Genomic DNA, 16,033 nt, shown 5'->3' with positions numbered 1-16,033 from the left:
TCACCCATGGGTGAAAGAGGGAGTTACAGGGAAGTTGGAAAGTGTTTGTAACTGAATGAGAATGAAAAAATAATATATCAACATTTGTGGAATACAGCTAAGGAGAGAATTGATAGAGGATTAAATGTTTATATTTAGAGAGAAATATAAGCATTTAATGCCTATATATATTTACAGAGAAATATAAGCATTGCATATATATGCAATATATATATATCTATATATACATATATATATGAAAGACAAGCCTCAAATCAATGATATATAGTTCCACTTTACAAAAGGAGAATAAGAACAAATTAAATCCAAGACAAGCAGAAGGAAGTAATAAGGATTAGAGCAGAAATCAATAAAACAGAGAAAATCAATGAAACTAATAACTGGTTCTTCAAAAAGATGAATACATGTGATAAACCTCTAGCCAAAATGATCAGGAAAATCATAGAGGAAACATAAATGACCAATTCAGGAATGAAAGAGGAGACATCACTGCAGAATTGACACTCATTAAAAAGCTATCAAGGGGATAATACAAATAACTATAAACCCAAATATTTGGAAGGTTACATGAAACAGAGAAATTTCTTGAAAGACATAAATGACCAAATCTACCTAATATTTATTTACTTCTTCTGACTTAAGGAGAAATAGATAAACAGAATAGGCTCATGTCTATTAAAAAAATAGGATTCACAGTTAAAAAGTTTTCTGTTAAGAACCCCAGGTCCAAATATCTTCTCCCACCAATTCTAACAGACAGATGTTAGAAATAACACCAACTCTGCACAAATTTTTCCAGAAAGTAGAAGAAGAGGGAACATTGCCCAACTTACACTGTCTGCATTCTGGTACCAAAATCACACACACACACACACACACACACACACATGCACACACACAAAATGTTACAAGAAAAAGAAAATTAAAATATTCCTCATTAGCCGAGAAGTAAATATTGTAAATGAGGTATTAGCAAATTGATTCCAGCATTATTTAAAAAATAAAATACATTATGACCAAAAGGGATTTTAAGAAAGTTCAACCTTCCAAAATCAATGTATTTCAGCATGTTATAGAAACCATATGATTATCTCAATAGTAGAGAAAAGATATTTCACAACCTGATAAAGAGTTAACTAAGTACCAAAAAAGTTTTAGCTAACATCACATTTAAAGATAAACATAGTAACTCTTTCTCAGTAAGATCAGGATCAAGGCCAAGTGTATCGAATGTTCTAGCTCAAACAACAAGACAAAAGAAAAACAAAAGACTTGCAAATATTGGAAAGAGGAAATAAAATTACCTTGATTTGCAAACGTGATTATCTACACAGAAAGCCCAAAGAATTTACTACCAAAGCAGAGGACCGATAAGTGAGTGCGGCAAAATTACGGGATACAAGGTCGACATGCAAAAATCAATGGTATCTCTGTAGATCTGCAATTGGTAAGTAATTTTTAAAATTTTTATTTAAATTCCAGTTAGTTAACATTCAGTGTAATGTTAGTTTCAAGTGTACAATATAGTGAATTCAACACTTCCATACAACACTTGGTACTCATCACAACAAGTAGACTCCTTACCCCATCATTTATTCCCCACTCCCCACCTTCCCTTTGGTAACCATCAATTTATTCTCTAAATTGAATAAATTTAGTTGAGAGTCTTTCTTGGTTTGCCTCTCTCCCTCTTTTTTTCCTTTGCTAGTTTATTTTATTTCTTAAATTCTACATATGAATGAGTTCCATCCATGGCGTTGCAAATGGTAAGATTTCATTTGTTTTGATGGCTGAGTAATACCACATCTGACATGCACCCTGATGTTTAGAGCAGCATTATCTAATAGCCAAATTATGGAAACACCCCAAGGGGCCATCTGCTAAGAAATGGATAAAGAAGATAGTTAACTAATTTTGTTTAAAAAATGTACCTTTTGGATAGTACCAAAAATCTATAAGACAGTTATTTTATTTTTTTAAGATTTTATTTATTTATTCATGACAGACAGAGAGAGAGGCAGAGAGACACAGGGAGAGAAGCAGGCTCCATGCAGGGAGCCTGATGAGGGACTCGAACCCAGGTCTCCAGGATCACACACCGGGCCGAAGGTGGCGCCAAACCGCTGGGCAACCAGGGCTGCCCAAGACACTTAGTTATAAGTGTAACAAAGTATATGCAAATTTTGCATGCTGAACATTATATAATGCTGATGAGAGAATCCAAGAGGCCCTAAATATATTGAGAGGTATTCTATGATTGTAAGCTGCCACTTCTGCCTAAATTCATCTACAGATTCAGTGTGATCCTAACAAAAATCCAGCCAATTTTTTTGTAGAAATTAACAAGTGAATTCTAAAGTTTCAGTGAAAACAGAAAGAATTTAGAATAGCCAAAATCATTTTGAAAAGAAGAAAAAAGTTGGAAGACTCTCTCTACCTGATTTCAAGTATGATTGCAAAGGAGAAGTATGAAACCAAGTAGAGCATAAACAAATAGACCAATAGAACAGAAAAAAAATTCAGAAATAGACCCACACATGGTCAATTGAGTTTTGACAAGGTTGCAAAGGCAATGCAGTAAAGAAAGAACAGTCTTTTCAACAAAGAATACTGGAACAATTGGACAGCTGTATGCAAATAAATAAAGCTTGATTCATGCCTCACACCATATTAAGAACTAAATTAAAAATGCATGTAGCTTAAATATAAAATCCAAAAGGAAAAAACTTTTACAAGAAAACAAAGGGAAAAAAATATTTGTGACCTCATGTGAGGAAAAGATATTTAGATATGACACCAAATATATGATCTGTAAATAAAATCTTTTAAAAAATCAGACTTCATCAAAATTTAAAACTTCTGCTTCTAAAAGGAGTCTATTATCTCAATAGAAAGACAAGCCACTGAGTGGCCAACATTTTTGCAAAACACGTATCAGATGAAGGACTTATACCCAGGATATATAAAGAATTCCCAGAGCCTGATTAATAAAAATCACTAATGGTCAGATGATTTGAATAGATACTTCATAAAGGAGGTAAATGGATGGCAAATAAGAAAATGAAAATATGTAGGACATCATTAGTCATTAGAAACTTGCCTTTTTAATAAGAGCAATAACCACAAGGCAATAGCCAGTAGTGGTGAGGATGCAGAGCACCCAGAGCCCTCATACATTGTTTGTGGGGTGTGTAAAATGGCTCAGTCTTCCTGGATAAGTTTGTCAGTTTCTCAGAAAGGTCAACATATGCTTATCATATGACCTGGCAATCCCACCTCTAGGCAATTATTCTAGAGATGTGGACACTTAGGGTCATATAAAAACCTGAAAGCAAATGTTTATAGTGGCCTTATTCATAATTATGTACAACTGGAAACAACTCAAAAGTCCTTCAGCTGGTGGATGGATGAACTAATTGTGTCTATTCATCCCATAGAGTTCTACTTACTGATCAATCAAAAGGAAAGCTGCTGATACACACAACATGAGTAAATCTCAAATGCAGTATTCAAAGTGAAAAAACCCGGATTAAAAAGGCTATAGAGCATACAACTCCATTTCTATGACTTTCTGGAATAGTCTGAACAGATCACCTGTTGCCAGGGACTGGGATGAGGGAATTCTGGGAGTGATGGAATTGTTCTATACGTTCATTGTGGTGGTGCTTATATGACAGTGTTGGTCCAAAATCAAGGAACTGCACACTAAAAGACTGCATTTTACTGCACAAAAATTGTCATTCAGGAGTAAACATCTCAAACTATGTATTTATCAGTTTGATGATTTTTAAGGTGATTGGATTACAAATAGCCAAACCAATGAGTGTAGGAAAACTGTTCATAGATGGATGTATTTGGGGGCCATAAAACACTACTGGCACATAGAAGGTACTCAATGGATTTGTAAGGATGATAGGTGGGTGGACGGATGGAGGGATGAATGAATGAACGGACAGCAGGTTCTCAGGAAAGATTTTGGTCACTGGAGCCTCACTGGCCGGGGCTTGCACATTGGCTCTGTCACTTTCTCTGGCACAGGTGGCAGCAAACTTCACTACCCTTGATCATTTCAACAAGGAACATACTAGCATCATTATGATGGCCCCACAACCACCCTTGTCTGCTCACTGCAGCCCCCTTGGGAAGGGAACTAACATCTGGTAAATGCTGGCAAGGCACCAGCCCCATGATCCCCTAGTGCGCCCAGCATCCTCCAGCCCACCCAGCTTCTATAATGAACCAGCTGTTTAGGATCCGTTTTCCCCACTAGACTGTTAGCGCTCCAAGGCAAGGGAGTTCCCAGTCCAGGCCCTGGATTCCCAATGCTGAGCGGGTACCAAATAATCAACCATCTAAATCATAACCATGCCAGCGATAACAATAGTACTACCAGCTACCAGACCAAGGCATCTACCATTTGTCAGACACTGTGTGATGGACCTTCCATATCCCTGCTGTGACATCCTCACAGAGGACCTACTAAGGCAGATCGCATAATCATTAATCCCATTTCTCAGATGAGGAAACTGCCAGGTCACGTGGTTTGGCAGCCAGCACTTCCCGAGTGTTCCTCATGCTGAGTGCTTTATGGGTATTACGTTGGGTAATGAGATTGGCCCGAGTTCAGGCAGCCACTAAGTGGAAGACATCCAAACTGCCCCATGCCACAGGTGACGCTTCACCTGGACCCACTCCTGGCTCTCTCCTGGTTCCACAGGCCCTTACCACGGCATTCAAGACCCTCATGCTCTGACCTGTCTCTTTGCTCCCTCCCCACCCCGTCTTGCTCTGTAAGCTGTAGAAGAAATGAAACTGCCACTGTCCCCCAACACACCATGCTGTTGCCTCCCCTGTACCCCAGGGCTGTGGCCTGAAATGGCATCTCCTTGTTCTCACCCAACAGGCCAACTCTGAGCATACCTTCTATGTGCCAGGTCCAACGCAGATTGTCACCTTCTCCAGGAATCCATCTTGACAGTGTCCTGCTTCCACCTGTGCCTACCTCTGCTCTGCCCTACCAGACGGTGAGCCCCCCGAGGCTCCTCTGAGCCCCCATGCCTACTCTGAGCCCTTTATCTCCTAAATGGTTCATAAATATTTGCTGAATGAATGTTCAACTCTTTACTTCACTGCTGATGAATAAACTCTGAAGCCCTGGGCGGCTGCTGGACCATTTCTGACTTCTAATCTGGCACATTTCAGAGAGATTTTTTCTTTTCTCTGATTGTGAATTCCATCTGCTCTTTTAATTAATGAAAATTCAGTTCTATGCAAATGTTTCTTCCAGGATCATCTTTCATGAGCAACCTCTGGGAGCTTACTCACCAGCCTGTTCCCTGAATCCCTGTTTGGAACGTTCTGGGAGCTTGTTATTGGGCCTTTGAACTGAACGGTACAAGTGAACAAAATTGACAAACCTGCCACTTGACCTCAGGAGTTTACAGCCCTGGGAGCTGTAGGATTTAAATGTGCTGAGAGAGCCCTCCATCACCCTGTCTTCCCCAATAAACTTCCACTGCCTGGTACTGACAACCCCATGGTGTCTGAAAATATATCCATTTGGTAAATCAGCTATGCCTCCTAAATCCCATAAAAATCTCTCCTGCACACCTGTTTATTAATTCAGGACCAAAGTTCCTCTAAACAGAAGCACCCCAGGAGCTCCAAATCCTACATACAATTGGGACAATATGTTTTTTTTTTTTCTTGACTGAGAAATATGGCTTCATGACACAGGAACTCAGTGTTAAAAGGCAGCTTGGTAGAGTGGCAAAAGCATGGACTTTGGATCCAAATAGACACAGCTTCAAATTCTGGCTCCTTTACTTGCCAGCTGTGTCACTCTGGGCAAGTTAATAAACCTCCCTGGATCTCAGCTTCCTAATAGATAAAATGCAGAGGTGCAGAAACCACACCTGGGTGTCTTCTGAGGATTAAGCACAGTAACAAACATGTAGCAGGGTCACAATACATGTTGGTTTTCTTCTCCCCCTTGGAGGTGGGGGCATCATGGAGAGTGGCCAGCTGGGTCACCACTGGTCTGCTTTCACAGAGGCTGAGAGCCAGGATATTAGTGGGAATCCAGGGAATGAGACTGGGGCAGGCCCAGGTGGAGTCTCTGAGGAGGTGCTGGCAAAGTCAGCTATGCATGGTGGCGGAGCAGGGGCAGAAAAGAGAGGGGTGGTACAGGGTGCCTGGGTGGCTCAGTTGGTTAAGTGTCTGACTTTGGCTCAGGTTGCGATCCCAGGGTCCTGGGATGGAGTCCTGCCTCAGGCTCCCTGCTCAGTGGGGATCCTGCTCCTCCCTCTCCTCCCTGCTAGTGCTCTCTCTCGTTATCTCTGTCTCTGTCTCAAATAAATAAGCAAAAATCTTTTTTTTTTTTTAAGAAAGGGTTGGTACAATAATACCACTTTGCATTTCTCCAGTGATTTGGACTCTCCACTCCCAGAGACCAATCTGCTTTTTGGGAACAGCCTAAAGGAGGTCAGAACTAACTTAAAGGGACAGAGCAGGCTCCAAGTGGGAGATGCTTCTCTCTGTGTCATCTTGTTCTCCTCACTGCCCCTTTGGAGATGATGGCTCCTGTAGCTCTATATGCTCCTCCTGGCATGGTGCTCCCTGGGCTTCAGGCTGCATTTCAGTGTTAGGAACTCCCTAGGCCACAGATAATGTCCACATCACTCCAGAAGCCTGGATGGCATTTCCCAGAGACACCCCACATTCAAACTTGTGACTGCAGGGAACCCACACACCTCTGCAGTCCACTCTGCATGCACCAGCCAGAAGATAGGGCGGCAGCCTTAACACCCCTTTCATCCCATTCTCCTGCCCATTTATCAAGCCAGTGTCTCCTTAGATGGGTTGGCCTCAGTCCTGGAGCCTTCTGGAAAGGGATTTCAGAAAGACCTTCAACAGTGAAAGCCTTATTGGGGTAAATATTCAGCATCCCAAGGGGACTATATGAAGAGAACAGACCCCCTTGTATGCATACCTTCTGGTGTCCCTGCTGACCTGGATCTTACTCTGGTGACTGATATCTGCCTGGGTGGGTTCCTCATGCTTCTCAGCCTGCTTCCCCAGCTCTAAAGTGGGAACAAATAATTGTGTCTGCTTCACGGATGTGAGCTTTAAAGAAAGCTGTGGATGAAAAGGACTTGGCTCAAGGGCTAGGCACATAGCACATACTGAGAAGTACCATTTTTACCATGATTTGTGGCCAAACTTCATTTATTTAATTTAGTAATTTAGTAAATAGATGAATGACCCATATAGTGAATTCTGGGAGGTGATGGATGACATAGTTTTTGAATCCCTACAGATCAACACATAACAACTAACAGAGCAGACCAACAGTTGAGCCAAAACCCATGAGGAGTGCTTAAGACGAAACGAAATGGTCCTCTCACAAGCCCCAAAATGTAAGTGTATGGGAACAAACCAGCAACAGTGACTGGATCCCCATGGTAGTGATTCCTGTACAGAAGGAAACACGGGAAAGAGACAAGGCACCATATGATGGAGCAGAGAACAGAGAGCTGCAGGATAGTCCACAAGTGTTTACTGGGGGGCTCAGGCCCACCAGTTGGGGAATGGCAGCTAAACCCTGGAGGAACCTGTCCAGTCCAGTGTCAGGTAGGCGAAGGGACCCCTGGTAAGCTCTGCAGGAGCAGGGAGGTCTGGAACACCAAGCCTCTGTCATCCTCCCTCTGGCGCTCCCTTCTAGAAGGAATCCCAAGGAGAAACTGTTGGAACCAGAACCCAAACTGAGGAGGGATGGGGACCCTACCAACAAAAGCAGGAGAAACTCCAGATGAAAGTGGGCAAGTAGAAGGAACCAGAAGATCCCAGATAGCCAGCTGCCTTAGATATTGACACTTCATGAACACAAACAACAGACGTTTAGTTAGAAAAGCTGCCCTGAGGGATGCCTGGGTGGCTCAGTGGTTGAGCGTCTGCCTTTGGCCTAGGGCATGATTCCGGGGTCCTGGGATCGAGTCCTGCATTGGGCTCCTCTCAGGGAGCCTGCTTTTCCCTCTGCCTTTGTCTCTGCCTCTCTTTGCATGTCTTTCATGAATAAATGCATAAAATCTAAAAAGAAATGAAAAGAAAAGCTACCCTGAATGACATCATCTTCCAAAAGTTCAAGAAAGCTAATTTCACATTAAAAAAAGAAAAAGTATCAAAGTCAACTTCCATACAAAGTTATCATAAGAGGAAAGAAAATAAAATGCAGAATAACACATTTTACAATGATGATGAATCAGAAAGATGTGCCCCCACCCTACCCCACTCCCTAAAAAAAAAAACAGGGAAAAACTGTAACCGACTATTTCAAAAGCATTGAAAGACACTGTGGTGGGGTGTTGCATTAATGGTTTCCTGATGAGTCAGGCCTTCTGGGATCCATGCAGCCCCACCAAGCCCCACAAAAGCCCGAAAGATCCCTCCCACAGCCTCCCCCAGTCCCCTCCCACATGGTCACTGGTCTTGGTCATGTGACTTGTTTAGGCCAACTGGACATCAGGAAATATGAAGCAAGCAGAAGCTTGGTAAGCTCGTGGGAATTGGGTTCTCCTTCTGGAAACTACTGCCACCAGATAAGCAAGCTCACTGTAGTCTGTTTGATGATGAAAGACCATGTAGAAAAAGACCCATTCAACTCAGCTGTCCTCGCTGAGCCCAGCCCCCATTGGGCGCACCAGAGGGATGAATGTGCCCAGCCTAAACCAGCAGGAACCACTTGGTCACGTAGTAGACTGTGCAAAACAGTAGACTGTTGCTGTTCTAAGCTACCGTGTTTTTTTTTTTTTTTACACAATGTTCATTTATGATCTCCAAATGTATTTTTAGACTTCTTTTATTTTTTATTGAAATACAGCTGACATACTATGTTACATTCATTTCATGTGTGCAACATAGTGATTCCACAATGCTGTACCTATGCTTTGCTCACAGGGGTAGGTACTGTCACCATATAACGCTAGTAGAGTAGCATTGACTATATTCCCTGTGCTGTGCCTTTCACCCTATGACTTATTTATTCCCTAACTGGAAATTTGTACCTCCCTGTTCCCTTCACCTATTTTTTCCCATTCCCCTGCTCCCTTTCCTCTGGTAACCACTGGTTCACTCTCTGTCTCTCTGTATTATGGGTCTGTTTCTGTCTTTTGTTTGTTTATACGTTTTGCTTTTCAGATTCTACATATGAGTGAAATCATATGATATTTGTCTTTCTCTGACTTATTTCACTTAGCAGAATATCCTCCAGGTTCATCCATGTTGTTGCAAACGGTGAGATCTCATTGTTTTTTTTATAACTAATACTCCACTATATATATATATATATATATATATATATATATACCACATTTTTTTTTTTTTACCACATCTTTATCCATCCATCTATCAACGGACACTGAGGTTGCTTCTGTATCTTGGCTATTGGGAATATGTTGCAATATATGTAGGGATGCATGCATAATGCATTTCAAATTGGTATTTTCATTTTCTTTGGGTAAATACCCAGTGGTTGAATTACTAGATCATATGGCATTTGGTTTTTTTAAATTTAAATTCAATTTTCCAACATATAGTATAACACCCAGTGCTCATCCCATCAAGTGCTCTCCTCAATGCCCATCACCAAGATACTCCATCCCCCCACCCACCTCCCCTTCTTCAACCCTTTGTTTGTTTCCCAGAGTTAGGAGTCTCTCATGGTTTGTCTTCCTCTCTGACTTTTCCCACTTGGTTCCCCCCCTTTACCTTACAATCCTTTGCACTATTTCTTATATTCAATGTATGAGTGAAACTGTGTGATGATTGTCCTTCTCTTATTGACTTACTTCACTCAGCATAATACCCTCCAGTTCCATCCACGTCAAAGCAAATGGTGGATATTCATCTTTTTCTGATGGCTGAGTAGTATTCCATTGTATATATAGACCACATCTTCTTTATCTCATACGGTATTTCTAATTTCAGTTTTTTGAGAAACTTCCATACTGTTTTTCACAGTGGCTGCACCAGGGGTGGACTTCTACCAACAGTGCACGGGGGTTCCTTTTTCTCTGAATCCCTGGCAACACCTGTTGTTTCTTATCTTTCTGACACTAGCCATTCTTCAAGTATAAAGTAACATCCCACTGTGGTTTTGATTGGCATTTTCCTGATGATGAGTGATGTTGAGGATCTTTTTATGTGTCTGTTGGCCATCTGTATGTCTTCTTTGGAAAAATGTCTATTCACGTCCTCTGCCTATTTTTAAATTGTATTGTTATTATTTTTAGTGTTTTGGTGTTGAGTTGTATAAGTTCTTTACATATTTTGGATACTAACCCCTTTATCTGACTTGTCACTTGCAAATGTCTTACTCATTCGGTAGGTTGTCTTTTTATCTTGTTCATCATTTCCTTCACTATGCAGAAGCTTTTTATCCTGATGTAGGTCCAGTAGTTTAATTTGGCTTTTGTTTCCTTTGCCAGAGGAGACAGATCTAGAAAAATGTTGCTATGGCCACTGCCTCTCTGCCTGTGCTCTCTTCCAGGAGTTCGATAGTTTTAGGTCTCACATTTAGGGCCTTAATCCATTTTGAGTTTATTTTTGTGTATGGTGTGAGAAAATGGTCCAGTTTCACTCTTTTGCATATGGTTGTCCACTTTTCACAACACCATTTATTTTTTTTTCACAACACCATTTATTAAGAGACTGTCATTTTTCCATTGCATATTCTTGCCTCCTTTGTCATAGATCAATTGACCATATATGTGCATGGGTTTATTTCTCAGCTCTCTGTTCTGTCCCACTGATATATGTGCCTGTTTTTGTGCCAGTACCATATGGTTTTGATCATTTCAGCTTTCTAATATATCTTGAAATCTGGAAATGTGATATCTCCAGTTTTATTCTTCTTTTTCAAAATTGCTTTGGCTATCTTTTGTGATTCCACACAAACTTTAGAATTATTTCTTCTAGTTCTGTGAAAATTGCTGTTGGTATTTTGATAGGGATTGCATTAAATCTGTGGATTGCTTTAGGTAGTACGGACATTTGAACAATGTTAATTCTTCTAATCCATGAACATGATATAAGCCACTAAATTTTGACTTGCTTTGTTATACCGTAATCAATAATTAATATAGACATTAAGAAAATTATACAAGGCATGAAAGAACAACATAGTTTGGAATTAAAAAACTCAGAAATCAGCCAAGAGAACTCAGGGAAAAAATTAGAAATAGAGGGGAAATTATTTTAGTAATAAATATTTCACTAGGAAGCATACAAAGCAAATAAGCACAACAGATAATCTTTAAAAGAAATAGAAAAATGGGAAAAATCTTAAACGAATAAAGAAAGAGATACAAAATATTTTAAAATAACAAATACTGAAGATTTGTAAAGACTCCACCTTCAGATAATAGGTGTCCTTAGAGAAAACCAAAGTAAGGGAATGGAATGCTTACTAAAAGTGGTATTTCCATCAAAGGTCCTAAAGAAAAAACAACTTGAAAATACACATTGGAAAAACACTGTGTACCTAAGAATATAGACCCCAAATGACCAACACCAAAGTTATATTCTGGCCACACTACTGGATGTTAATAAAAAGAAAATATGGTTTTGTTTGTCTGTTTTTGTGTGTTTCTTCCCCAAGCCTGAAGCAAGGTTTTCTGGCCCGGAAGGACTTCTCTGGAAATCACAGAAGGAGAAGGTCTTCCGGGAAGGAGGGCAGCAAGGACAAAGGTGTGGGTGAGCCCAGGACATACTGGGAACAGCTGGGGCCTAGTGTGGGGGTGCAGGACAGGAATGCTGAGGCTTCACACCCAAGGGGCCCGGAACACTCACCCATGTAGGGCTTGGTCCCAGCCATGGAGGAAGCCTTTTCTGCTCCTTTCACAATCGTCGCTATGTTGAAGTCTGTGATGTGAACATGTCCTGGAGATAGAGAAACAGAAAGCCCAGTTAGCAAGAGCCGCGGGGCAGCTGAGCTGAGTCCTTGTCGATTTAAAGCTGTGGGCTGTACAGTGCGGTGCAAGAACATAGAACTTCGACTTGTAATAGTCTTTTATCTACTACTTTAAAAACATCTAGTTTTGGCAGTATTATTCACAGTAGCCAAACTTAGGACAACCTGTGTCCATCCAAAGAACAGATAAAGAAGATGTGATATGTATATACATGGAACATTTTTTAGCCATGAGAGAGAAGGACCCCCTGACATTTTCAACAACCTGGATGGACCTTGAGAATATCATGCTAAGTGAAATAAGCCAGATGGAGAAAGGCAGGTACTGCATATATCACTTCTGTGTCTAAAAAAAGCTCACAGAAGCAGAGAATAGAAGTGGTTGTCATGGGCTGGGGGTGGGAGGAATAAGGAGAGTTTGGTCAAAGGTACAGACTTTCAGCTGTAAGATGAATAAGGTTTGAGGATTTAACGTATAACATAGAGACACATTTGACAGCCTTGTATTATAGAATTGAAATTTGCTAAGAGAGTAAAACTTGAATATACTTACAGGAACGCACCTACCCTAAAAATGTCTATGCTCTGTGCAAGTTTTATAATGTGAATTTTTTGGTGGCACATGCATATTACTACTAAGAAACAAAAATATTGAGGGCATGATAAAAATTTTTATGGATTAAATTTTGGAGGCACTGACTCAGAGAGTAAAAGTTCATGGTAAACAGACAAGAGGGGTGAGTCTGGACTACATTGCTCAGGATGCTGGGTGGCCATTGTGGAGGAGGAGAGTGGAGAGAGGATTTTCATGTTCAGAGGACACTTTTTTAAGATTTTATTTATTTATTTATTTATTTATTTATTTATTTATTTATTTATTTATGAGAGAGAGAGAGAGAATGAACAGGGTCCCAACTGAGCAGGAAGCCCAATGCAGGGCTCAAGCCCGGAACTCTGGGATCCTGACTTGAGCTGAAGGCAGACCCTCAACCAATTGAGCCACCCAGGTGCCCTGTAGAGGACAGTCTTGTTCCACTGTTTGTCTGCTATGGTCAGTGGGGACCTTAGTTCTGTACCTGAGGAATCCCACTGGGAGGGTGCTGGGTTTGAGACCACCTTCCGTCCCGCCTAAAGTAATGGCAGCAGGTGGGACATGGATTGACTGGGTGCACCTGCACATAAATGTCTAAGAAACCTGAGAAGGCAATAAAAGGGATGAGAAGGAAGGAATGAGAAGAGATGAGACAAAGAAAATAAGGAAATAAAAGGGATGAGACAAGAGATGTAGGGTCAAAGGGGTAAAGAGAAGCAGGGAAGGGAGATGGGTGGGAAGAAGGGAGGGACATCCTGATGGTTGGTAATGGCCTTCTGGGGAACTCAGTACATAAAAGAAGCCAACCTTGAGACCCTTGAATATCAGATATAAATGCAATCACTTTCTCTGTCTTTGTCATCACATCATGTGAAAATGGTTGGATTTTCACATTTCAAAGCTGTGTTTGAGAGGTTGGAACTTAAAGACACCGGTGGCTTGAGTACACAACACTGACATTGGGAGGGCCTAGAGGCCACCTCCACGAGATGGGCAGACACCTGCCAGAGCCCATGCAGTGAGGACCTCAGGAGAGGCGCGCTTGATCTAATTAGCCACAGTGGACTGGAAAAGCACCAGCTGCCTCCCGTGCAAATCCCAGACCTCAGGCTCAGCGGCTGGCACTGATGTGTGTGCAAGCTTCTGCTGGGAACTCAGGCTAGAGCCCCCTGAGTGGGACGCAGTGTTGAGGTACTCAGTGATGATCTGCAATACCTTTTGGGTGCTTGTGGGTGAAGCTTAAGTCATCCAGCCAGACCCTTGCTGGGAACCCTTTCTGGCCAGATATAGAGTGTACCCACCCAGGGAGCATCCCCAGAACACCTGCTGCAGCCTCTGGTGCGAGAACAAGCATCCATACACAGTCCCACACCGACTTGGTTTGGGTCTCAGCGTTGTTGACGTTGTTGGTCTTAGCTGTCTGACCTTGGGCAAATAACTTATTTTCCTCGTCAAGTGGGGAGGTTGACAACAAAGTACCCATCTGAGAGACTGTTTGGGAGGAGCCAGGGATTAATATATAGAAAATGGTTAGAGCGGTTGGCACATAAGAGGTAGGGAAGCTTCTTCTAAGTGTTTGCTCTTAGCAGTGTTATCCTGCCACGGTGTGGCTCAAATCCCATCGTCTCCAGCCAGGGGGAGTCTGCCCCTGGCACCCCCCCAGTCCCCATTTCTAATACTATCAAACAAATCCACAGTCCTATTGTTAACTGTGAGGTATGGGAGGGCTCAGCTTCCAAGCCCAGCGACCACAATGAGGAGCCTGAGCCCCTCCAATACGGTACTTTAAACAGGATGGAACTGGAGGGTATTATGCTGAGTGAAATACGTCAATCGGGAAGGACAAACATTATATGGTCTCATTCATTTGGGGAATATAAAAAATAGTGAAAGGGAATAAAGGGGAAAGGAGAAAAAATGAGTGGGAAATATCAGAAAGGGAGACAGAACATGAGAGATTCCTAACTCTGGGAAACGAACTAGGGGTGGTGGAAGGGGAGGTGGGTGGGGGGTGGGGTGACTGGGTGATGGGCACTGAGGGGGGCACTTGATGGGATGAGCACTGGGTGTTATTCTATATGTTGGCAAATTGAACACCAATAAAATATAAATTTATAAAAAAAAGAAAAAGAAAAAAGAAAAAGAAAAAAAATAAACAGGATGCGAGAGTGTGTGTTAATCCGCACTGTTACTAGCATTGTAATCACTGACTTCCCTTCTTGCAAATCACATGGTGAAGAACAATATCTCACTGCAGATAAGGCTGCACATTTTCCACATGATCAGTCCCAAGCCTCTGGGGAACTGTCTAGAATCATGATCAATTTTCAATCAGAGCTTTGTCTATGAGATACATTTACACTTTGCTCTGTGCACTGCTAAGATTTTTCTTCTAGCTTATTGTTTGTCTTTGGACTCTGTATACAGTGTCTCTTGTCATACAAAAGTTTTTAAATTTAAATAATAATTCGTTAATTTTAGGGCAGCCCCAGTGGCCCAGCGGTTTAGTGCCACCCGCGGCCTGGGGTGTGATCCTGGAGACCTGGGATCGAGTCCCATGTCGGACTCCCTGTGTGGAGCCTGTTTCTCCCTCTGCCTGTGTCTCTACCTTTCTGTGTGTGTGTGTGTCTGTCATGAATGAATAAATAAAATCTTAAAAAAAAGAATATGTTTATTTTATAGTTTGAGTAGATTTTCCTTGTAATTTTTACAGAAGCCTATTCTACCCCCAAGATTTTATACATCCTTCTATATTTTCTTATAATACTATATATCTTTTATATTTAAATCTTCCAACCATAGATATACAAAAATAGAATATATTTTTGTTGTAATATAATATAGCATTCTAATTTTATTTCTTCCAAATGGATAGCCAGTTGTCTCTATGGTATTTATTGAAAAATTTGGTCTTTCTCAATAAACTGTAATGCGACCTTCATTATATATCAAGTTCCACATATATGCAAATCTGCTTATGGATTCTCTCTTGTTTCACTGACCTATTGTTTACTGCTGGGCCAGGACTGGATTAGTGTAATTACAGTAGATTTGTAGGCTATCATAATATCCCATAGGAGTGATTCACCTGCTCTGATATTTCCTTCCAATGTTTTCTTGGTAACCCTCAGACGTTTATCCTTCTGAGATGAGTTGCATCCAGTTTTAGGAGATATATCCATTAAGATTTTGATAGGAACTATATTAATTTATACATTCATTTGAGAAGTGTGGACATATATATTTTTCTATCCAGGGTCATGCCTGGCTTTTCATTCAGATCTTACTTAATTCCTTCAAAATACATTTAGTGTTCCCTTCATTTAGGCCTTGTAAATTCCTGGGTACATTTACTCCTGCATATTACATAGTTTTGGTCACTTTTTCGGATGAGAATATTTTCCATTTCTTTTTCTACCTAGCTGTTTCCAGTGTAATAAAAAGCTACTGAGTTTTGCTTATTTATTTCCTAT

General features: G+C 41.1%; 1 protein-coding gene across 2 annotated transcripts in view; it reads right to left on the bottom strand.

Annotated features, from left to right (window-relative positions):
- STK32B (serine/threonine kinase 32B) overlaps positions 1-16,033 on the bottom strand; it is a 385,348-nt gene that overhangs the window by 46,508 nt on the left and 322,807 nt on the right. For both annotated transcript variants that reach the window (XM_072806445.1, XM_072806448.1), the window contains exon 6: positions 11,848-11,937. In XM_072806445.1, the coding sequence (XP_072662546.1) occupies positions 11,848-11,937 (90 nt within the window). The remainder of the gene's footprint in view (positions 1-11,847; positions 11,938-16,033) is intronic.

The sequence above is a fragment of the Canis lupus genome, chromosome 2, assembly GCF_048164855.1.
Source record: "Canis lupus baileyi chromosome 2, mCanLup2.hap1, whole genome shotgun sequence".
Classification (NCBI taxonomy): Eukaryota; Metazoa; Chordata; class Mammalia; order Carnivora; family Canidae; genus Canis; species Canis lupus.
The sequence above is the reverse complement of the archived record's forward strand: the minus strand, read 5'-3'. Positions and strand labels throughout refer to the sequence as shown.